The sequence below is a fragment of the Phacochoerus africanus genome, chromosome 2 (genome assembly GCF_016906955.1).
Source record: "Phacochoerus africanus isolate WHEZ1 chromosome 2, ROS_Pafr_v1, whole genome shotgun sequence".
NCBI classification, from domain to species: Eukaryota; Metazoa; Chordata; class Mammalia; order Artiodactyla; family Suidae; genus Phacochoerus; species Phacochoerus africanus.
Window position 1 is genome coordinate 16,142,879 of NC_062545.1, and position 25,617 is coordinate 16,168,495.

The 25,617-nt window shown below is 42.3% G+C and overlaps 1 protein-coding gene across 1 annotated transcript in view; it reads left to right on the forward strand.

Moving 5' to 3' along the window:
* The window catches only part of LRP11 (LDL receptor related protein 11), a 58,344-nt gene that overhangs the window by 13,099 nt on the left and 19,628 nt on the right, over positions 1-25,617 (forward strand). The window contains exons 3-4 of the mRNA XM_047769958.1: positions 20,364-20,505; positions 24,961-25,086. Of these exons, the coding sequence (XP_047625914.1) occupies positions 20,364-20,505; positions 24,961-25,086 (268 nt within the window). The remainder of the gene's footprint in view (positions 1-20,363; positions 20,506-24,960; positions 25,087-25,617) is intronic.

Below are 25,617 nucleotides of genomic sequence, written 5' to 3' on the forward strand. Positions count from 1 at the left end.
TAAAAACGTTATTCTGTCAGTAATGAACTGCATATATGAATGCTGAATAAAAATAATGCTGATGATTCATTATTTAATTTATTGAAGATATTTATAAAGTTACAAAATTAGGCATTTCTATAGGCTTTTAGGGCTGACCGAGGTGCTTTAGGACCAGGTCTCAGACTTATCCTTTCACAACCCATTGTGGTATCCAAACAACAAAAACCAGTGAGCCCTCATCCAATCATGCTGCCAGCTTAATTATGATAAAATTAATAGCTAACCTTTTTTTGCATCCAGTGTGTGTCCAGTACTGTGCTAAACACTTTACACTGACTAAGCATATAGCAAATATGCTTCTTCATTTATGACAAAAATGAGTAGGAGAGATGATTGGCCAGAACTGAGAGATTTTGATTTTAAAGTCCTGCATTTTCAGCCATTTAACAGGATATTCTAAATCCATCTAACTATTACTTTATGATACATTCTCTATAATACATTCTGATATGTAAGAAGACACAAATTTTTCAGGTAGCCCTTTAGATGCCACTGAGTTTCATGATTATTTACATAATACATTTAAATCTGAAATCAGAATGTAAAATATGACGTTCAGTAATGTGATAGACAGTATAAGGATGGTTAGGGAGATGTGGAATTCATAAATCCGTAGTGGATTTCCATTCATCACATGCAGAAATTTTTAAAAAATTTATATTAATGTATAGTTTGATTTACACTATTGTGCCGATTTCAGCTGTATAGTAAAGTGACTCAGTCATACACATATATACATTCCTTTTTTATATGCCCTTCCGTATTGGTCTATCCCAGGAGATTGGATATAGGTCCCTGTGCTATACAGTAGGACCTTGTTGTTTGTCCATTCTAAATATGATTGTTTGCATCTACTAACCCCAAACTCCCAGTCCATCCTACTCCCTTCCCCCTCCCTCTTGGCAACCACACGTCTGTTCTCTATGTCTGTGAGTCTGTTTCTGTTTCCTAGATAGGTTTATTTGTGAGTATTGTAGATTCCACATATATGTGATATCATATGGTACTTGTCTTTCTCTTTCTTACTTTACTTAGTATGAGAATCTCTGGTTGCATCCATGTTGCTTCAAATGGCATTGTTTTGTTCTTTTTTATGACTAAGCAGTATTCCATTGTATATACGTATCACATCTTTTTTTTTTTTTCGCTTTTTTTAGGGCCACATCTGCAGCATATGGAGGTTCCCAGGCTAGGGGTCTAATCAAAGCTACAGCTGCCTGCGCCACAGCCATAGTAACGCCAGATCCAAGCCACATCTGTGACCTACGCCACAGCTCATGGCAATGTCAGATCCTTAACCCACTGAGCAAGGCCAGGGATCAAACCCACAACCTCATGGCTCCTAGTCGGATTCGTTTCCACTGTGCCACAACGGGAACTCCCATACCACATCGTCTTAATCCATTCATCTGTCCATGGGCATTTAGGTTGTTTCCTTGTCTTCCCTACTGTGAATATTGCTACTATGAACATATGGGTACATGTCTTTTTTTGAATTATAGTTTTGTCCAAATATATGCCCAAGAGTGGGATTGCTGGATCAAATGGTAATTCTATTTTTAGTTTTCTGAGGAACCTCCATACTGTTTTCCATAGTGGTTGTACCAGTTTACATTCTCAGCAACATTGGAGGAGGGTGCCCTTTTCTCCACACCCTCTCCAGTGTTTGTTATTTGTAGACTTCTTAATGATGTACATTCTGACCAGTGTGAGGTGGTACTTCAGTGTTGTTTGGATTTGCAGTTCTCTAAGAATTAGCGATGTTGAGCGTCTTCTCATGTGTCCACTGGCCATGTGTATGTCTTCTTTGGAGAAATGTCTGTTTAGGTCTTCTGCTCCTTTTTCAATTGGGTTGTTTGGTTTTTTGTTTTGAGTTGTATGAGTTGTTTGTATATTTTGGAGACTAATCCCTTGTCAGTTGCATTGTTTGAAAATACATTCTCCCATTCTCTGCTAGTGAATTAGAATACTGGGTTTGAATCCAGGGCATAGGCTTCCAAATTCCACACTCATAGCCACTGTAGAATGCTGCCTCTGAGTCAGCAGAGTTAGGCCTTCCGGGTCATTATTCCAAGAATCATTTCTTAGAAAAAAATGAATCAAAGCTTATACACAAACCAGCTAGCTGTTGTGGTCTGAAAAAGCAAGACACTTCCTCATATACGTATATACAAGGTCCTTTAAAAACTCTACAACCACTCCCCCCAAAGGAGAAGTGCCAGGACCTTTGAAGGGAGAGTGACAGGAAGTCAGGTTAAACTGAGAGGACAGGAAATCTGGATTGACTGCAGTTTCCAGTGATGCCAGAAGCCTATTGTGCTATAAATTTCTAGTCCAGGAAGTTGAGTGTTTCCAAACAAGAACAACACTTCCAAGGGCTATTTGAGCATAGGGAAAGAGAACACAAGATAACTGTTACTTCAGATCGCGTTCTGTCTCCTCATATAGGAGACATTTTTTGTTTACACCTCTTCAGTTAGATACCCTGGGATATAATTTAGGTCAATACTGAAAATGCCCACAAAAGAAAACAATCATATATGTTAAGGAGATGATCAAAGAAAACATATTAAAAGACTTTATAAAAATTTAGTAAGCAGGCTTTTCAAAGCAACCTGGGTGGTTTAACCAATATACAAATTTCCAGAAAACCTATGGTGATCTTTAAAGATTAAAGACTCACTGCATCTTTCTTCTGTTTATATCCTATGTTTGCTGACAACAGATCAAAGAAGGTTGTAAAATCTATGCTATCACTACAGAATTTATAAGGATAATGAAGGATTTCTTTAGAATTATTTTCAGGGAGTTCCCTTGTGGCTCAGCGGGTTAGTAACCTGACATGGTGTCCATGGGGGTTTGGGTTCGAGCCCTGACTTCGCTTGGTGGGTTAAGGACCCGGTGTTGCCTCGGTGGGTTAAGGACCCGGTGTTGCCTAACGCTGCTTTGATCCTGCGTTGCTGTGGCTGTAATGTGGGCCAGCAGCTGCAGCTCCCATTCGACCCCTCGCCCAGGATTTTCCATATGCTACAGGTATGGCCCTAAAAAGAAAGTAAATAAATAAATGAAACGAACACAACTAAAGTAACAATAATTAAATTTTTTAAAGAATTACTTTCAGTGAGGAACAGAGTGATGAGTGGAAAAGGAAATGTAATTGCCTGGGAGCTTCCAGGCGGTCTCCCCTGCCGTCTCCCCCTCCTCTCTCTCTTCTTTCTCTCTTTCTCCCTTTCTGGATACTTTTCCCCTTTCTCTCCTACAGCCTAAACTATGCTTTGTACTTGGCTAGGATTTTAATACTTGCTAATTGATTGATTCCTCCTTTAAGTGACGATTTCACTAACCTTTCGAAAAGTGCCCTTTTAGCCCTCAGATTTTTATCACCCTTCCTTGCAAGATGGACAGAACAACACTGTTCAGCACATCTGGCCTCAGACATCAGGAAGGGCGATGAAGTGCCGTCTGACAATTACTTTGCATCTCATCAAGGGAGGTCCTAGGCACATATAGCCTATCATTATTTCCAGACTATTTGAAAGATCTGGTCTGCATAAAAATAAAATGTAAAATCCTGTCAGTAAAAATTATCCTAGATATTCTAGGCTGTGAGGAGGGGGTGTGGAAGAGAAAGGGAGGAGCCTGCTTCAAATTTTAGAAAGAAAACGGCATATAAGTAATTGAGACAGCTTCATATCAAGTCGCTGGCTTTAGGTCAGGGCTGCCTGAGCCACTGGTCTTGTGCTGAGATGCTTCAAAGCCTTATTAAGAATGTTTGGGGAGTTCCCGTCGTGGCGCAGTGGTTTAACGAATCTGACTAGGAACCATGAGGCTGCGGCTTCGCTCCCTGCCCTTGCTCAGTGGGTTAACGATCCGGCGTTGCTGTGAGCTGTGGTGTAGGTTGCAGACGTGGCTCGGATCCTGCATTGCTGTGGCTCTGGCATAGGCCGGTGGCTACAGCTCTGATTCAACCCCTAGCCTGGGAACCTCCATATGCCGAGGGAGCGGCCCAAGAAATAGCAACAACAACAACAACAACAACAACAACAAAAAAAGACAAAAGACAAAAAAAAAAAAGAAAAAGAATGTTTGGATCCCCATGAGGCCCTGCTATACCCGAGTTTACCATGAGATTTGGGTAGGAATGGGGTTGATGGCTTCACCGTTTATAAAATCAGGAGTACTGATAAAAGAAGTAAAACCTTGAAAGCTCCCAGTCCTGTGCCTGCTCATGGGCATCATTAACCAGCTCCACTTGAAGGGGACGTCAGTCTGGCTGTGCTGTGGGATCGTGGGACGTCATGTACACTTGTAGCCTGCATGAATAAACATACCTATGAGACACCCTCCTCCCACCAAAAAAAAAACTTCATGCGAGTTCTCATTGTGGCTCAGTTGAAACAAACCCAACTAGTATCCATGAGGATGCAGGTTTGATCCCTAGCCCTGCTTAGTGGGTTAAGGATCCAGCGTTGCCATGAGCTGCAGTGTAGGTCGAAGATGTGGCTCAGATCTGACATTGCTGTGGTTGTGCCTTAGGCCATCAGCTGCAGCTCCGATTAGACCCCTAGCCTGGGAACTTTCATATGCTGTGGGTACTGCCCTAAAAAGACCAAAAAAAAAAAAAAAAGAGGTTTCATTATCTCATTTCATCTATTTCCTCCTCCCTCAGTGAGTCAGTTCAACAATGAATGAAAGAGATGGAACAGATAACACTGCTAACACAGCCGCTCCCTGTGTATATGATCTTGGCAGAGGACTCAAACCATTTGCAGGATGGGAATAACAAAAAGCCCTCCTCTCAAGGTGTTATTCCTGGTTAACATTAAAGGCGGTAATTTAGCTAATGTTACAAGACTCTGCGTTATTCCTTTCAGTTCTTGCCCATGTGCAGCAAGGATGCACCCAGGCAGGTGTGTTGGCACCTGGGTGATGTTCTCTCAGGGATTCTCGCAAGGAGCCCCAAACCCCAGATCCTCGCTCCTTGTGCTCCTATTGCCCAGAACTCCTCTGACAGAGCACAAAACCTCACTCCTCCAGTGCCTAGAGAGGAAACCATTCAGATTCTGTTCTGAATCAAAAAGGGATGTTTTTATTTTTTATTTACTAATTTTTTTCTTTTTTGGTTTCCTCATGACCTATGACGATCCCAGGCCAGGGAGCAGACCCAAGCTGCAGTTGCAACCTCCACCACAGCTGTGGCAATCCATATCCTTAACCTCCTGTGCCAGGCTGGAGATTGAACCCACATCCCAGAGCTCCAGCCCTCTGGCAACACCACGGATCCTGTTGCGCCACAGCAGGAGCTCTGAGGATGTTCTTTAAAAGTGCGGTTTTTGACAGTGATAAACCACAGGGCCTACGTGGGGGTGAGAGCAAAGGCAGAGAGAGGGAGAAGCAAAACCACACACTCTATGGCAACAAAACAAACTTGAACCTCTGCAAAAGGTCACCTACATCACTGCACCTCAATGCACCCAAAACTTTGAATAAAGGGCAAAAAAGTTATGGCAGTTCATAGCATATTTTCGAGACAAAGATGATCAGGGCTGCTAATTTCCCAAGGAACATCTGGGGACAAGTTGGTGCACATGAATGAATACTCCATTGTGGCTTTACCTATTTTTTTGTGTCTTGCTTCAGGAATGAAGGGTGATCTGAGTCAAGGTTAAACAACAACAATGATAACAACAAAACCCCAGCAAATCCTAGGACTTACTGTACCAATTAAGCAGGAAGACTCGAGAGACCATAATAGGTTAATAATTCATACCTATTGTGTTTCAAAGTTAACTGTGAGCCTAGATGTAAACTACCCTTAAACATGAATTCTTTTTACATAGCTTACATAGCTTAAGGCCTTGAATTTTTTTTTTTTTTTTTTGGTTTTTTGTCTTTTTAGGGTCATACCAACGGCTTACGGAGGTTCCTGGGCTAGGGGCCTAATCGAAGCTGTAGCTGCCAGCCTGTGCCACAGCCACAACAATGCCAGAGCCAAGCCACGTCTGTGACCTACACTACAGCTCACAGCAACGCCGGATCCTTAAGCCACTAAGCAAAGCCAGGGATCAAACCGAAACGTTATGGTTTCTAGTTGGATTCGTTTCTGCTGAGCCATGACAGGAACTCCATGGCCTTGAATATTTAATTGCATTTTTTTCTTTAAGAAAACTATTTAGAAGGAAATGTTGAAAAAAATTTCCTTGGGAAAAAAGTACATACCTCATGAAAAATAAATGTGGGTAAACTGAGTTGTGAAAGATCTATTCCAATAGCAGCGGACGATTTGGAAGTCTTTTTCCTGTTTAGAAACACTCAGCTTCTTAGGAGTTCCCACTGTGGCTCAGCGGTGACAAACCCAACTAGGACCCATGAGGATGTGGGTTCAATCCCTGGCCCAGCTTGGTAGATTAAGGATCCCATGTTGCCGTGAGCTGTGGTGTAGGTCACAGGCGTAGCTCTGTTCTGGCATTGCTGTGGCTGTGGTGTAGGCCAGCTGCTGCAGCTCTGATTAGACCCACGGCCTGGGAACTTCCATGTGCCATGGGTGCGGGCCTAGAAAGGAAAGGAAAAATAAGAAACACTCCACTTCCTAGACAATAAATTTACAGCACGATATGCTTCTGGCATCACTGGAATCTGTAGTCGACCTGGGTTTCCCCAACTTCCTGTCACTCTCTCCTCAAAGGTCCTGGCACTTCTACTTGGGGTGGGGGGGCAAGGGGAAAGCACTTTTAGAGGTTTGAAAGGACCGTGTGTGTGTGTGTGTGTGTGTGTGTGTGTGTGTAAGGATCTTGCTTTTTCAGACCACAACAGCTAGCTGGTTTGTGCATAAGCTGTGATTCAGTTTTTTCCAAGAAATGATTCTTGGAATAAGGACCTGAAAGGCCTAACTCTACTGACATGGAGGCAGGATTCTACAGTGGCTATGAGTGTGCAATTTGGAATCCTATGGCCTGGGTTCAAACCCAGTTTCACCAATTGCCTAGTGGGGTGAACTGGGGAAAATCACTTCATTCTTTAAGCCTCAGCTTCCTCAGTTATAGGGAGAATAATACTCCCTGCTAAGGTTCCAGTGAGGGTTAAAGTGCTTGGCATATTTCAGAGCGCAGAATGAGTAGATAGCGAGAGGTAACATATGACAGCTGATTCCAAAGGGCTTGCAATATTAACTAGTTGTGGGGTCTCCTTGATGAATAGTTTAACTGAACTGCAATCAGAATCCATTTGGTCACTTGTATATAAACAAAAAAACAAAACACTATGAGAGCCTTCTGATGGCCAGGAGCAAGCAAGTAAAGCCCTATGAAGAGTTTGTAGGGAATATTGCCCCCGAGGTGCTCTTGTGGAGATTATATGTGATCCTAAATAACAATAATACCTAGTAGAAGGTGGCAAGGCCGAAAGAGAATGTAGGGAAATGCTCCTGGAATTCAGAGGGAGGAAGAGATTGTAATTGAGCTGAGGGGGGGTCAGAGAAGACCTTGCAGATAAGGGCCCTTTGGTACACATCTCTGTCATTTTTTTTTTTTTTTTTTTTTTTGGTGATTTTCATGGTATGTGGAATTCCCAGGCCAGGGATAGAACCCCTGCTATAATGGAGACCCCATTGCAGTGAGCACACCAGATCCTTAACCCACTGCACCACAATGGGACTCTCACATCTCTGTAATCTTAATATTTTGACCATAGAACTCATAATTATATTGATGTGAAAATTTCAGATTGAAAAGATCCACAGTCTGTAGTATAAAAGTTATGGAGGTGTGTGAGGGCTTTCAAGTTCAATGTATGTCCTCTGATTATAGTAACCTTAGAGCCATAACATCAGTATCTGCTTAAACTGAGAATTAGGTTTGGCATTCCCCAGAGGATGGTTGCTTGTTTGCCTGAAGGTCTGTGCAGTAACATACTTTGACAAACTTCCCTGGTTTGGAAAGAAGGGAAGCACAGAAAGAGAAGAAGCAAGAGGCAAGCAGTGTTGATCTATAGAAACTCTGCATGTGGCCAGGTGTCAAGAACCTTGGCTCATGTTCTCAGCAAATGTTGTCCTTCTCTTGGGAACCATAAGAACTCTAGTCTTACTCTCTCTGCTCAAGTTCTAACACTCCTCCATCTTCCTTCGTGTTACTTGCCATTCTCTTCACTCTTTTGTCCATTCGTTCATCAAACATTCACTAGGTTTCTAGGCTCAGAACTTAGCACACTGGAGGTAAGAAGAGGAATAAAGCAAGATTCCTCATTCTAACCACCCTAGTAAGAGAGGCTAGAATAGCTTTCACCTAAGATCTAGGGAGTGAGTCTATATGAAATAGAAAGGTCTTTTTTTTTTCCCTCTATTTCTTCTATTTCCATACATATTTCAAAACATTGTCAGGCACTACATCTGCTCCATCCCTTTGATTTGATTTGCTGCTTCTAGCCCTTCTTCCTAGGTAAGTACTTTGCTTATAACTCAAACCATGTCTCTGATTGGGGTAAGTAGAGGGATGAAAGAGAAATGAGGGCAGAGTTGGGGAGAGCTGGTTGTAACATATTCTAAAACAATAACACAAAAGTAAAATTTGGTTGGGTTGTAGAAGGAAGAATAAGCTCTGTGTCCCCTCTGTTCTCTACTTCTAGAGGCTTCTAGTCATGGCTAGTTTTACAAGTGGACCACTATTTACAGGGTATATTTTGAGAGGATTTGAAGAGTAAGAGAAAGGCTCCAGTCCAAAAATATTTCCGTTTGTTTCCTGAAACCTCAAGATAAGCAAGTAATTATCTTAATTACTGCCTTCTTTGGTTGTGTTCTTTTGAGAATGGTCTTCTTCTGCTGCATGTGATGAAAGAAATCCCCAACTCATGAGGAAATGCTCTCAAAATCCCCTTCCCCCAGAACTGAGAAAGACAGACACATCAGAGTCCTGTTCTTTGTGACTATGCTCTAACATTTCAGCACATACAACTTAAGAAAGTACAGACAGGAGTTCCTGTCGTGGCGCAGTGGTTAACGAATCCAACTAGGAACCATGAGGTGGCGGGTTTGGTCCCTGCCCTTGCTCAGTGGGTTAACGATCCGGCGTTGCTGTGAGCTGTGGTGTAGGTTGCAGACGCAGCTCGGATCCCGCGTTGCTGTGGCTCTGGCGTAGGCCGGTGGCTACAGCTCCGATTCAACCCCTAGCCTGGGAACCTCCATATGCCGCGGGAGCAGCCCAAGAAATAGCAACAACAACAACAACAACAATAACAACAACAAAAAAGACAAAAAAAAAGAAAGTACAGACAGGTGAATTCCTTTTGCTTCTTTTTATGGAAATTTGGGTCTGACCCATGATAAAAGGTAAATAGAAAAGGGAACACATAACTGAAGAACAAACAGAGCCTAAGCTTGTTCCCCTGAAATATCTGGACAAATGTGGTACCAATGTATGTTCTGGCTGCTGCTGATCAGGACAGCTGCCTCGTGTGTCTCCTTCACTCTCTGTACATGTGGGGAGATGGCATTGGATTACGATGGGGTTGTAATGGTCTTCAAACAACTAATAGAGCTCTCATCGAGTTTGGCAAGTTGGTTAGCTGACATAGGCAGAAAGCTAGAATGCTTTGGGTCCATTGGTTCAGTGGAGTTTCTTACCGAAATATTTTGTAGTGCTTTATCTCATCACTGCTTGTAACTGGCATATGCCCAATGCCTTGTATACTTTAGAAGCAACGTGGAGGTTGGAGGAATAGATAGTCATTTTTTAGACTAAGTATGTATATTAGTAAGCATGTGTGTGTGTGTTATAAAAATAAACCCCAGGGTGTCTTCTTTGCCACTAAATGAATATTTTGGGGAAGTGCAGTTGTGTCAGAATAGCTGACTGAGTTATGCATGGATTTAGCCAGAGCCCAACCATTAAAGACTCTGTTACTGCTGAACAGGACACCTTGGGGCGAGATTAGACACTTTTTCTTTAATTAAAAGTAATATCTCTTTGTAAGTTACAAATTGAGTTATGTTGTATATACGTGTGTATGTGTACATATTTTTTTTATCCTGACATTTAGGAAATGTTTGTAAAATACTTTCATCTTTTCCAGAGTCATATAAACGTGAGAGGATGTCAGGAAGAAGCCCCGGGGTGCTTGAAGGGAAGTCTCCCATCTTATAGTCTTATATATATTAATAACTCATTCAAAGGAAAGATGCCCTTTGTTAGCTAAATAACTAAACTAAAAACAACCAGGGGACTAAGAGGTACAAGTTACTATGTATAATATAAATAAGCCACAAGAATATATTATACAGCATGGGAAATATAGCCAATATTTTATATCTGTAAATTGAGTATAACCTTTAAAAATTGTAATTACTATGTTGTACACATGAAACATATAAAATTGTAAATCACCTATACCTCAACTTAAAAAAAAGCACACGTCAAGATGTGTCATGAAAAGACTTCAAAATCCAATCAAATTAATGAGTTACCTTTTATGACTTGAAAACCTAAAAGAGTTTTATGCATCCAGGAAATACAACTACAGAGAGCGAAAATAACTTGAAATTGGGGGTTCCTGTTGTGGCTCAGCAGAAACGAATCTGACTAGTATCAATGAGGACACAGGTTCGATCCCTGGCCTTGCTCAGTGAGTTAAGGATCCATTGTAGCCATGAGCTATGGTGTAGGTTGCAGACGTGGCTGGGATCCCATGTTACTGTGGCTGTAGTGCAGACCGGTGGCTATAGCTCCAATTCAACCCTGCATTTGGAAACCTCTATATGCTGTGGGTGTGGCCCTAAAAAGACAAAAAAACAAAAACAAAAACTTGAAATGATGAAATGCAAAAATCAAAGTGTTTACTTCCTTTTCTCACTGGCTCTGGGAGAGTTCACAAACAGCAAAAGCTTTAAACAAAAGCAAAAGAAGGGGAGAGGAGGCTTTTGTAGAGAAAATTTCACAGGAGAATAATAGGATCTTATTGACTTTTTCAGTTACCAAAATAAGTCTCAATCAAACACGGTGGCATTAAGTTACTGTCCTTAGTTTCTGTTCACAGAGGCAAGGCCTGCAGGTGTGGATCAGTGCCAAATGCAAAGCCCTCTTTGGAGGCCTTCAGGCAAGATCCACTCTCTCTGCAGCTGTTTTTTTTTGGTTTTTTTTTTTTTGGTTGTTTTTTTTTTCAGTAAATATCAAAATTTTTATAGATGAAAGTCAATTTAAAGTCTAATTCAAATGACTTTCCTAAATCATTCTCACACATACAAACATTAATTGTAATAAATATAATTTTCTTTGATAGCGGGCACAAAAGCAAACATGGGTGGAAATACTTTGCAAACTGTAGAACATTAACAAATACTAGTTATCATTATTCACTAAGCAGGTAGAGGTGACAACGGGTACAATTTAAAGGGCCCTACTGTAAAGAGAGTTATTATTATTTTATTATAATAACTCTAATATAGTATAGCTATATTAACTATAATATAATATTTAAAATAATATTACAACATTATTTAACATGATTAATCCTTCCTCAATGCAAACATTTATACAAATGAATTAGAATACATTGAACACAATGTAAGTCATCCTACATTGGAGCAAATCTACTTACATTATACTATGATTGCTCTTTAATTCTATTATATCCAGATTGGATTATAAATTTTTTTAAAAGCAATGATGGGTATGGCATTAAAAGACAAAACACTGAATGAGAAAGTTTTAATTCTTTCTCTATCACCAACTGACGGCTTTTCATTGTTCCAACTTCCCCATATAAATTTTAAAAAACTGGTCGTAATACTGAAACTGACAGTACTTGAGACTTGAATCTAGCCAGAAACCAGGTAGGGACTTGAACCCTTGTGCCAGGACTTGAACCCAGCCTAAACCCAGATTGGGGCTTGAACCCGTGGGGTTTATTTATTTATTTATTTATTACTCAATGAATTTATTACATTTATAATTGTACAATGATCATCACAATCCAATTTTATAGGATTTCCATCCCACAACCCCAGCGCATGCCTCCATCCCCCAAACTGTCTCCTTTGGAAACCATGTTTTCCAACTGTGAGTCAGCATCTGTTATGCAAAGAAGTTCAGTCTGTCCTTTTTTCAGATTCCACATGTCAGTGAAAGCATTTGATGTTGGTGTCTCATTGTGTGGCTGACTTCACTTAGCATGATGATTTCTAGGTCCATCCACGTTGCTAAAAATGCTGGTATTTCGTTCTTTTTGATGGCTGAGTAATATTCCATTGTGTATATGTACCACATCTTGATCCACTCCTCTGTCAATGGACATTCAGGTGGTTTCCATGACTTGGCTATTGCAAATAGTGCTGCAATGAACATTGGAGTATATGTGTCTTTGCAAGTCATGGTTTTCTCTGGATAGATGCCCAGGAGTGGGATTGCTGGATCCAATGGTAGTTCTAGTTTTAGTTTTCTGAGGAATCTCCATACTGTTTTCCACAGCAGTGGCACCAATTTACAATCCCACCCACAGTGTACTAGGGTTCCTTTTTCTCTACACCCTCTCCAGCATTTATTGTTTGTAGACTTTTGGATGATGGCCATTCTGGCTGGTGTAAGGTGGTACCTCATATTGGTTTTGATTGGCATTTCTCTAATAATGAGTGACGCTGAACATCTTTTCATGTGTTTTTTGGCCCTCTGCATGTCTTCTTTGGAGAACTGTCTGTTTAGATCTTCGGCCCATTTTTTGATGGGGTTGTTTGTTTTTTGGTATGGAGCTGCAGAAGGTGTTTATAAATTTTTGAGAATAATCCCTTGTCAGTTGCTTCATTTGCAAAGATTTTCTCCCATTCTGTGGGTTGTCATTTCAATTGTTTAGGGATCCCTTTATTGTGCAGAAACTTTGAAGTTTAATTAAGTCCCATTTGCTTATTTTTGTTTTCTCTGTCATTACTCTAAGAGGTGGATCTGCGAAGATGTTGCTGTCATTTATGTCAGAGAGTGTTTGGCCTATGTTTTCCTCCAAAAGTTTTATAGTATATGGTCTTATATCTAGTTCTTTAATCCATTTTGAGTTTATTTCTGTGTATGGTGTTAGGGAGTGTTCTCATTTCATTCTTTTCCATGTGGCTGTCCAGTTTTCCCAGCACCATTTATTGAACAGGCTGTCTTTTCTCCATTGTATATTCTTGCTTCCTTTGTCATAGATTAGTTGGGTGTAGGTGTGTGGGTTTAATTCTGGGCTTTCTATCCTGTTCCACTGATGTATATGTCTGTCTTTGTGCCAGTACCATACCATTTTGATGATTGTTGCTTTGTAGAATAGTCTGAAGTCTGGGATCCTGATTCCTCCAGTTCCAGTTTTCTTTTTCAGAATATCATTGGCTCTTCTGGGTCTTTCATCCTTCCAAACAAACTTTAAAATATTTTGTTAGAGTTCTGTGAAAAATGTCCTTGGTAATTTGATGGGGATTGCATTGAATCTGTAGATTGCCTTAGGTAGTATAGTCATTTTGATAATATTGACTTTTCCAATCCAAGAGCATGGCATGTCTTTCCATCTATTTGTGTCCTCTTTGATTTCTTTCATCAGTGTCTTATAGTTTTCAGAGTACAGGTCTTTTGTCTCTTTAGGTAGGTTTACTCCTAGGTATTTTATTCTTTTGGATGCGATGGTAAATGGGATTGCTTCTCTAAATTCTCTTTCTGATCTTTCATTGTTAGTGCATAGAAATGCCATCGATTTCTATACGCTAACAATTTGTATCCTGTGGCTTTGCCAAATTCATGGATGAGCTCTAACAGTTTTCTGGTAGAGTCTTTAGGATGCTCTAGGTATAGTATCATGTCATCTGCAAATAGTGATAGTTTTACTTCTTCCTTTCCAATTTGGATTCCTTTTATCTCTTTTACTTCTCTGATTGCTGTGGCTAGGACTTCCAAAACTATGTTGAAGAGTAGTGGCGAGAGCGGACATCCTTGTCTTGTTCCTGATCTTAGTGGGAATTCTTTCAGCTTTTCACCATTGAGAATGATGTTAACTGTGGGTTTGTCATATATGGTCTTTATTATGTTGAGGTAGTTTCCCACTATGCCCACTTTCTGAAGGGTTTTTATCAGAAATGGGTGTTGGATTTTGTCAAAGGCTTTTTCTGCGTCTATTGAGAGGATCATATGGTTTTTATTCTTCAGTTTGTTAGAGTGGTGTATCACACAGATTGATTTGTGGATATTGAAGAATGCTTGCATCCCTGGGATAAATCCCACTTGATCATAATGTACAGTCCTTTTAATGTATTGTTGGATGTGGTTTGCTAGTACTTTGTTGAGGATTTTTGCATCGATGTTCATCAGTGAAATTGGCCTGTAGTTTTCTTTTTTGTGTGTGTGGTATCTTTGTCTGGTTTTGGTATCAGAGTGATGGTGGCCTCATAGAATGAGTTTGGGAGTATCCCTTCCTCTGCAATTTTTTGAAATAGTTTCTGAAGGATAGGTATTAGTTCTTCTCTAAATGCTTGATAGAATTTGCCTGTGAAGGCATCTGGTCCTGGACTTTTGTTTGTTGGAAATTTTTTAATCACACTTTCAATTTCAGTTCTTGTGATTGGTCCACTCATCTTTTTCTAGATTTCATTTTAGTTTAGTCTTGGAAGATTGTACCTTTCTAAGGATTTGTCCATTTCTTCTAGGTTTTCTGTTTTTTATTGTTGTATAGTTGCATATAGTAGTCTCTTATGATCCTTTGTATTTCTGCGATGTCCGTTGTTACTTCTTTTTCATTTCTAATTTTATTGATTTGAGTCCTCTCTCTTTTTTTCTTGAGAAGTCTGGCTAAGAGTTTATGAATTTTGTTGATCTTTCCAAAGAACCAGCTTTTCGCTTCATTGACCTTTTCTATGGTTTTCTTCATTTCTATTTCATTGATTTCTGTTCTGATCTTTATGATTTCTTTCCTTCTACTAACTTTAGGTCTTGCCTGTTCTTCTCTCTCGAGCTGCTTTAGATGTAAAGTTAGCTTGTTTATTTGAGCTTTTTCTTGTTTCCTGAGGTGGGCTTGTATTACTATAAACATTCCTCTTAGAACAGCTTTTGCTGCATCCCATAGGTTTTGGAGTGTTGTGTTTTTATTGTCCTTTGCTTGTAGGTGTTTTTTAATTTCCTCTTTGATTTCTTCAGTGATCCACTGGTTTTTAGTAGCATATTGTTTAGTCTCCATGCATTGGTGTTTTTTGCAGTTTTTTTCTTGTTGATTTCCAGTCATATAGCGCTGTGGTCGGAAAAGATGCTTGATATGATTTCAGTTTTCTTAAAGTTACCAAGGTTTGATTTGTAGCCCAGGATGTGATCAATCTTAGAGAATGTTCCATGTGCACATGAGCAGAATGTGTAATCTGTTGCTTTTGGATGGAATGTCCTATAAATATCTATTAAGTCCATCTGGTCTAATACTTCATTCAGGGCCTGTGTTTCCATACTGATTTTCTGTCTGAATGATCTGTCCATTGCTGTAAGTGGGGTGTTAAAAGTCCCCCACTACTTTTGTGTTATTGCCAATTTGTCCTTTTGAGGTTGTTAACAGTTGCCTTGTTGTGGTGAACCTGTGTTGGGTGCGTAGATATTTAAAATTGTTATATCTTCTACTTGGATTGACCCTTTGATCATTATGTAGTGAACTTCCTTGTCCCTTAAAATATTCTTCATTTTAAAGTCTATTTTGTCTGATATGAGTATTGCTACTCCAGCTTTCTTTTTATTTCCACTTGCATGGAATATTTTCTTCCATCCTCTCACTTTCAATTTGTATGTGTTCCTAGAAGTGAAGTGGGTCTCTTGAAGACAGCATATATATGGGTCTTGTTTTTGTATCCATTCAGTCAGTCTGTGTCTTTTGGTTGGGGTGTTTAGGCCAGTAACATTTAAGGTAATTATTGATATGTATGTTCTTATTGCCATTTTATTAATTGTTTCAGATTTGTTTTTGTTGCTCTTTTTCTTCCCTTCTTCTCTTGTTCTCTCCTCTTCTGGTTTGATGACTATCTTTAGTGTCATATTTGAGTGGATTTTTCTTATTTGTTTGTGTATCAATTGTAGATTTTTGGTTTGCAGTTATTATGAAGTTTTGACATGAGTCTATATATAAATGAGATTGTTTTAAGTTGTTGGTCTCTTAATTACAAGCGCATCTCCAGTGTCCTGCATTTGTACCCTCCTCTTCTCACGACTTCTGATTTTGGTGGCATAATTATTCATGGATGACATCATATCTTTACTGTATATATACCTTTACTGGTGAGCCTTGTCATTTGTGGTATTTTTGTTTCCTGTTGCAGCCTTTTCTTTTGTGCCTAGAGAAGTTCTTTTAGTTTAGTTTTTTTGTTTGTTTGTTTTTGTTTTTTGGTCTTTTTGCCATTTCTTGGGCTGCTCCCATGGCTTATGGAGGTTCCCAGGCTACGGATCCAATCGGAGCTGTAGTCACTGACCTATGCCAGAGCCATAGCAACACGGGATCCGAGCCGCATCTACAACCTACACCACAGCTCATGGCAACACCGGATCCTTAACCCACTGAGCAAGGCCAGGGATCAAATCGACAACCTCATGGTTTCTAGTCGGATTCATTAACCACTGAGCCACGAAGAGAACTCCTAGTATTTGTTGTAAAGCTGGTTTAGGGTTGCTGAATTCTCTTAGCTTTTGCTTATCTGTGAAGGTTTTGATTTCTCCTTCAAATCTGAATGAGAGCCTTGCTGGGTAAAGTAATCTTGGTTGGAGGTTTTTTGCTTTCATCATGTTAAGTATATCATGCCACTCCCTTCTGGCCTGCAGAGTTTCTGCTGAAAAATCTGCCGATAACCTAATTGGGGTTGCCTTGTATGTTATTTGTTTCTTTTCCCTAGCTGCTTTCAAGATTTTCTCTCTGTCTTTAATTTTGGTCAGTTTGATTAATATGTGTCTCAGGGTATTCCTCCTTGGGTTTATTTTATATTGTACTCCTTGCACTTCCTGGATTTGAGTGAGGGGTTCCTTTCCCATGTTAGGGAAGTTTTTGGCTATTATCTCTTGGAATATGTTTTCTGTCCCCTTCTCTCTCTCTTCTCCTTTTGGCACCCCTATATTACAGATGTTGGTGCGTTTAATGTTGTCCCAGAGTTCTCTGAGACTCTCTTCATTTGTTTTCAATCTTTTTTCTCTTTTCTGTTCCACGTCAGTGATTGACACTAGTCTGTCCTCCACCTCACTTATTCATTCTTCTGCCTCCTGTATTCTGCTATTGGTTGCTTCTAATGAATTTTTTATTTCAGTTATTGTGTTTTGCATCTCTACTTGTTTAAGTTTTCAATCTTGTATTTCTTTGATCAGTGTTTGCTCTAAATTATCAATCTTTGCCTCCAGTTTATTTCCAATGTCTTGCATCTTCTTCAGCATCAACAGTCTCAAGTCTTTTTCCTAGAGGCTGAGAATCTCCTCATCACTTAGCTGATTTTCTGGGGGGTTTTCTTTCTCCCTCATCTGAGTTATAGTTCTCTGTCTTTTCACTTTTATAGGTTTTTTGTGTGGTGACCTTTTTACAGATAAAAGGGTTGTAGCCTCTCTTACTTCTGGTGTCTGCCCCCCTTGTGGCTGAAGTCTGTATGGGGGCTTGCTGTAGGCTTCCTGATGGGAGAGACTTATGCCTGCCCACTGGTAGGTGGAGCTGATTCCTATCCCTCTGGTGGGTGGGTCTTTGTCTCTGTATGGGATTAGAGGGCCTGTGTGCCTGGGGGGTCTTTAGGTAGCCTGTTTACTGATGGGCGGGGCTGTGATTCCACTTGGATTGTTGTTTGGCCTCGGGCTTCTCAACACTGATGGGTCGGGCCAGATTTTCCCAAAATGGCCACCTCCAGAGAAAGGCACACTGCCAAATATTTCTGAGAGTTTTGCTTCCAATGTCCTTCCCCCACAACAAGCCACAGTTACCCACTGTTTTCCCAGGAGGTGCTCCAAGAACTGCAGTCAGGTTTGACCCAGATCCCTATGGAGACTTTGCTTTGCCCTGCGACCCAGAGCACCTGAATATCTGTGTGTGCCTTTTAAGAATGGGGTCTCTGTTTCCCCTAGTCCCGGGGAGCTCCTACGCACAAGCCCCACTGGCCTTCAATGCCAGATGCTCTGGGGGCTCTTTCTCACAGTGCCGGATCCCCACACATGGGAGTTTGATGTGAGGCTCAGAACTCTCACTCCTGTAGGTGGGTCTCTATGAACCAGTCAGTTTCCAGTCTGTGGGGCTTCCCACCCAAGAGGTATGGGGTTGCTTATATCATGAAATCACCCCTCCTACCTCTTGATGTGGCCTCCTCTTTGTCTTCTGGAGTGGATATCTTTTTGAAGGTTTCTGGCCCATTTGGTTGAAGATTGCTCAGCATTTGGTTGTAAATTTTGTTGTTTTTAGAAGAGAAGTTGAGCTCCAGTCCTTCTGTTCCACCATCTTAATCCCATCTCCCCTCTCAGCAGTTGTTAGTCTCCCTTTTCTCTTGTCAAACCCAGCAGCTCTGAAAACTTTCTCATCAAGATAGCTGACTGTCACTGACAGCCAGGGATAGCTGAGCTGCACAATCTGACAAAGCTATCCTTCCTCTGTAAGCAGATTTTTCAAACTCTCTTTAATCTGAAAAGGTTTTGGAGACAAACTTCTGCACACCTCAGGTATACTTGTTAGAATGCCCTTGCCCCCTGAAGGCCGGGTGGAAATTTAGCTGCTGAGAAAGCATATTCTTTCTGCCAAGTGAATAAGGTGGACCAGAGCGGTCATTTGATGAAAGATTGTCCATATGATATCACTTATATGTGAAATCTAAAGAAAGGATACAAATGATTTTATTTAGAGAGAAATGAATTACAGACTTTGAAAAACTTACAGTTACCAAAGGGGACAGGTGTGTGTGTGGGGGGGGGTGGCAGATGGAATGGGGGCTTGGGATTGAATATGCACACTGAGGTATATGGAATGATTGGCCAGTGGGGACCTGCTGTATAGCACAGGGAACTCTCCCGAATATTCTGTGATCATCTATGTGGGAAAAGAATCTGAAAGAGAATGGATGTGTGTAAATGTATAACTGAATCACTTTTATAGCAGAAATTATCACCACCTTGTACATCAACTATGCTTCCATAAAAATTTCAAAATAAAAAAAATATAAAGATCATCAACTCACAAAAAAAAAAAAAAAAAAAAAAAAAGCCAAGGAAGAGATATTTAATCAGAAGACGCAGGATGCTGAAGGTAATGACCATGGTCTGGATCTGGATACAGAGTTGCTGCAGCAGAGAGGGGTACCTAGGAAGGTTGGAGGGAGGCAGCCAAAGCCCAGGTGGTGGACTGGCCCCTTAGAGGGCGATGCTCTGTCCTTCCAGCCCCAGTGTGGAAAAGAGGCTTCTCAGAGGACCCCCGGCCCACAGAGTTGTAGTGTGACACCAGCATGCTGAGTGTTGATGCCCAGAAGCCCAGTGACTCACTTGCCATCTCAGACCTGACCAGGGCCTGGGTGTAGACAGTGTCTGTGTGGATGGGTGGCCCACCCAGCCCCCAGCCTCGTAGCTTCCCTGGTCTGTAAAAGTCTCCACTGACTTCATCTCAGCCTCACTCCTATGGCCACACTCAGTGTCCCCCTGTCACTCCCACCTTAAATCCCCACTCTGACTCAGTCCTACAGTCTACCCTCTCCTCTCATGCATGCCAGGACAGCAAACCCCGCAACTGCTGGTCTCGGGGTCTTAGGTCTGCAGTCCTGCAGGCCCAGCTGGGACAGAGGAGAGAGCTCCTCTCTCACACCACCTCACTCAAGGCTGCAGGGCGCACGTCATTACGCTCCAGGGTGGTCTCATCTGCACCCATGTCTATGCCTCCTGTCCAAGTCCCAAAAGCAATAAGAAGTGGTGTAACCTATTGCCCAGGGCCCACCTAGCAAGACCTGCCTGATTCTGAGCCAGAGTTGGGGAGAGTGAGCCTGCCCTGTACCTCCACATGGGCAGATCCCTGCTTCCCACCTGCCCATGCATGGCCACGGGCTCCCCTTGGTTCAGGCTTCACCCCAGAGGCCATGGGGAGAGCTCATAACTGACCCATCCCTTGCAGTCTTGTGGATGGGGGGTGGGAAGGGAAGTTTCCAGAAGAAAGAGGGTGTCAGGCCCCAATCCCACCAAAGCTCAAGTCTTCTGACCAAAATAGGGCCAACCTGCCAAGACAGCGTGTGACTCAGTCTTCTGCAACCGTGGACCAGGAGGGAGATGTGGTCATGGCCCACATGACGCTGATTTCCAGGGCAGATGATGTTGGATTCTGTGCCTCAGGTCTCCTCACTAAACATGATGTTCTCTCCTTGGTATCAGGTGCCTCAGTCAGGAACCCTGAAGCTGTCCCACCTACAGGAAGGGACATACACCTTTCAGCTGACGGTCATGGACACTGCCGGGCAGAGGAGCTCCGACAACGTCTCGGTGACAGTGCTCCCCCAGGCCTTCTCCACAGGAGGTGAGAAGACAGTTCTTCCCTCACATCCACAATGGCCAACAGAAACCAGGCCATGGTATTTAAGCGGCATTTTATATTCTGACTAAGCATCCCATGGGCTCTTCCATTTTATCTTTGGCCATTGTTGAATGAGAAAGTCTTCACCAAAAATATGACAGAAATAGGCTGCATTAGATTTGGGGCAAAGTGACACTGCCAAGTCGGGATAGGGGACCCTCCTCTGCCCCCAGGGGATGAGACTAGATTCTGAGCCTCGGGACCCCGCAGATGCTCCGTCTCTCCTTGACTCCATTTCATAAGAGACAATCATCTGGCTTTTCCAGGAGAGAGTCTTGTTTAAAAGAGGGTGATCTTTTTGATGTGTCTATTCAAGACTGCATCTAAATAGTACATTTAAGCCACATTAAAATATAGGAAGCACATGTGTCAATTTAAAAGGACTATTTAAAATTTTTCTTGGGGGGGTTCCTGCTATAGTGCAGTGGGCTAAGAATCCAGCTGTAGCAGCTCAGGTCATGGCAGAGGCGAAGGTTCAATCCCCCGCCCAGCACACTGGGTTAGAGGATCCAGTGTTGATTGCAGCTGCAGCTCAGATTCAGTCCCTGGCTTGGGAACTTCCACATCCCACAGGGGCAGACATAAAAAAAAAAAAAAAAAAAACCTTCATAGATACTCTACAAAGATACACAGGTTGATGACATAGCTCAACATATATTTTTTTACATTCTGCTGCACAATGTAAACTCATTTATCTCATTTCTCAGTGTCTTAGTTTTCCAAACATCTACATTTCTAAGATTAATTCATCAAGTTAAAAAAAAAAAAACTTATATAGAACTTGGCAGCACTAAAGATACTGAGGTATTGCAGGGGGAGCTCACCCTGGAGGAGTGCTGGGAGGGTGTCTGTGTGGGGTCCTGCCCTCTGTCAGCGGATACTTTCTCAGCGTTTGCAGGAACTGTGCCTGAAGTGGGCTCCACAGACCTTGCCCCTGCCTCCTACGTCTTTGTTCCTCAGTATTTGGATGGTAATCAAGCCAGCAGTCAGGACAATGAGGATAAAATTTGGAATGTGGGAGTTTCCCATCATGGTGCAGCAGAACCAAATCTGATTAGTGTCCATGAGGATGCAGGTTTGATCCCTGGTCTCACTCAGTCAGTAAGGATCCAGTGTTGCCGTGAGCTGTGGTGTAAGTCACAGATGAGGCTCAGATCCCACATTGGACCCTTAGCCTGGGAACTTCCATATGCTGCAGGTGTGGCCCTAAAAAGGAAAAAAAAAAAAAATTTGAGGTTGGCCGTTTCCCTGGCCAGCCAGGGTATAAGCTTCCTGTAAGGAAAGAGCAGTGACCCCAGACTCTGGCCCCCAGGGGCACTGTGGTCAGTGATGGTTAGGCAAGCCAGCCGTTACAGCCCAGCGCACATGCCAACAGGCCCTGTCTGTTGATTTACTGCAACTTCACAGAAGAGCCAGACAGTTGCTCAAAAAGTACCTTGGAATGTTGGCCATGCTCCAGGGCTGCTGGAAACACAGTATCAGCTCCAACTGGGATAGTCACCAGCAGAGGGACGGCGGGGGTCCAGAGAGCTGTCCTCCTGGGAGCAGGGCTCCGGGCTCTGGGCCCAGGTCAGTGCTGCTACTGGGAGGATGTGCTCCTGGGAAGCTGTTGCCCCTAAGGAAATTAGAAAAGGGTGGCCTCTGTATGACCAAGACACCGAGAGGAGAAAGGGCCTGAGCTGATGGAGGCAGAGGGCTGACACCTCACCAGCCGTTATTGTTCCGGCTTTTGTTCCCAGGCCAGTTTTCTGGGTCTCCCAAGGCAAGTCGCTATTTGTACATTTCTGGCCTTTCTCAGGATGATGGTAAAGTGTGTTTGAAGCCCAGAGTGATGTGACTCATCTTTGATTATTGAAAGGCCACTTGGGTAGAGGTTTTATATACATAGCTTTATATTGAAAATTAAAAGAATGCTGTAGTATTAACTGCTGTCTGGAATCACTCACTAGTTCAATTGGAATAACATAAGAATTAAAGTTAATATAACACAGAGACACCAAAAACAAGAGGTGTTTCTGTCCCCTCTATTGCATACATGGGTTTTTGCAGTTAATGAGGAGCTTTCATGGTAACCAAAGGTGGCATCTTCTGGGGTAAAAGGCACACACATATTCCTGCTTATGCAATAACATGGTTCAGTTGTAGATATAGAGAGTGCGTGTTTTCAAGCTCTGCAAAAAATAATCCATTTAGAGAGCAAGGCAACAAACACTTCTAAGATGATCCAGATAAATGGTCTCCAAATAGGATCCCCCACAGATGGTCAGGACATTTTTAGGATGGAAAAGAAGGCACCAGAACTTTTCTTTTTTTTTTTTTAAGGCTGCACCTGCAGCATATGGAAGTTCCTGAGCTGGCAGTCAAATCAGAGCTATAGCTGCTGGCCTACACCACAGCCACAGCAACGCCGGATCCAAGCCTCATCTTCAACATGAACTGAAGCTTGCAGCAACGCTGGATCCTTAACCCACTGAGCAAGGCCAGGGATCAAACTCACATCCTTATGGACACTAGTCAGGTTCTTAACCTGCTGAGCCACAATGGGAACTCCCCAGAACTTGTATTTTTATTTTTAACCTTCTTTAAATGTTCAGTCTCTTTCATAACATGGATAACATGTTCATACAGGGGTCCAAGCCTATGATTTAAAGATTGAAGATATGTTTAGTCCATAAGTTTGAAGACCACTAATCCAGAAATAGATGGCTAATTTACCAATATGAATCTATCTCCAAAACTACCCAGGAATAAGTAAAGCCTTGAGATACTTAGGATTTTCATGTCATGAATTTAAGAAACGTGAGCAGAGGCTGCATTCTGCTGCTGTTCACAGCGTTTCCCTTTACTTTTCCTCCCAACTCCTTCCCTGTGACTGAAGCAGATTCTCCTCTGGGGACCCAAGTTCTCAGTCATAACTGCGGGCTCCTGTGTTCTCTTCTTTCTCAGGAGTTTCCACCACCATTTCTTTTCTTTACTCTCTTCTTTCTCCAGAGTCCAGGTATCGTCAGATTGCCTTCCACCCAGGTGGTCTCCTCTCCCAGTGTTTTCATTGAACTGCTTTCCAGTAGAATCTGTGAGCATGTGTCTATGCTCAGCCATTTGTCTCAGAAATCTGATCATTTACCATTCTCCCATGTTCTGAGACAACAGTCCAATCCATCCTTCCCTGGAAAATCGCAGAACTCCTTATGACTTCTTGCAGCCCTCATGCCTTTAATCTGCATAACTAGTGTCCAAAAGTCAGGCAGTTGTTAGGTAGCTAAGTCTAGTGAGTTTGGCGTCACCTAGAGTTGGGAACACATTTCAAGAAAAGACATGTAAGTGGAGTTCCTGCTGTGGTGCAGCAAGATCGTTGGCATCTCTGGAGCAGAGGAGGCAGGTTCCATCCCTGGCCTGGCACAGTGGGTTAAGGATTCAGTGAACTCCATATGCCACAGGGCGGCCAAGCAATGTAATAGAAAAGGAAATATATGGAGCTCTGTGGGTTAAAACCCCTATGAGCTCCAAAAGGGATAGAATTTCACTATTTGTAGAAAATAAATTTGCCCCAGGTAGTAGCTAAAGATTCTGTTTATTTTTTATTTTTTTTTTTTTTGTCTTTTTGCTATTTCTTTGGGCCGCTCCCGCGGTATATGGAGGTTCCTTGGCTAGGGGTCCAATCGGAGCTGTAGCCACCGGCCTACACCAGAGCCACAGCAACGCAGGATCCGAGCCGCGTCTGCAACCTACACCACAGCTCACGGCAACGCCGGATCGTTAACCCACTGAGCAAGGGCAGGGACCGAACCCGCAACCTCATGGTTCCTAGTCGGATTCGTTAACCACTGCGCCACGACAGGAACTCCAGATTCTGTTTATTCTTTACGACCCCAAGGATGTCAGGAGTTCAGCAAGCAGAGTTCAGTAGTAGAAAGTTGATCTCCATAAAAATTATCACTTAGGAAACATGAACGCAAGACATAACATAAAAAGGGGTGCTTCTGATGAAACACAGTCGGCTGTGCCGTGCCTCGGGTGACACGGTGGTAGGTGGCCCGCTGAGGAGATGACGATGGACGAATGGCTGCAATGAGCCACCTGAGGGAGGGGAGCAGGCTGGATGGGGAAGACCAGAGCGGCTGCTTCTCTGTCCCCACCTCTGAGGCACTGTTGGCTTGGGAACAGCCCTAAGATGAAGAGCCCATGCTGATTCCTGAGAATTAAGTTAGGAAGGTCGAGAAGAAAGCCCCTCACCTTTCCAGAACTTGTTGCTCCAGCACAGTCCGTGAGGTGTTCCCTCATTGTCTGCCTCTCTTTCACCCAAATGCATTTCTTCACGTGCACAGTCTCTGTCCCTCTTAGCACAGTCCAATCTTTACTTTCCTGCACCCCTGTGACGTGAGACTTGTTTACAAACAGGATGCTCAAAAGTTTGCTCACGATACCACTTCTTCTGTGATGACGGCTGTTGCATTGACATCACGCTGGCTTGCGATGGAGTGGAGCAGTGTCCTGACGGGTCTGACGAAGTTTTCTGTCAAAATCGTGAGTCGGCTGCATCACATTTGGGGGTAAAAGGGGATGTCTGTATTCTCACAATAAATGCGAAATCTGTGGTGTTCTTTTTCTGCCTGGTTTCAGGTATACTTCATGTGAACAAGCCCTGCCTTAAATTAAGTGAGCATTTACTATGTCTTTAATGCAAGTTATTACAAGTGTCAAATTTTTTATATTTACTTACATTGAAATTGTTTTCAATTTTCCAAAAGATTCTTCCCCATCTTAAAAACACTGTTCAGCATATGCTTTCTAACAACCTCAAATAAGTTAACATTTAGTTTTGGTAAACATTTTAGAAAATTTATGATATATTAGGGTGTGGCTAAGTCAGCTGTAAATCAGTGCTGTCATGTCATGTATATAAACATGCACCACGAGAAGGAAGAGCTGCTGAAAGGGTACTGAGGTACTGAAGTATCAGTACTGGAGGAAGGATGAAGGCTCTCAAAACCTTAGGTTTAAGTTGTGTCTTTGTCCATTTCTTTGCATGAACGTTTTAGGAAGCTAATTAGAAGA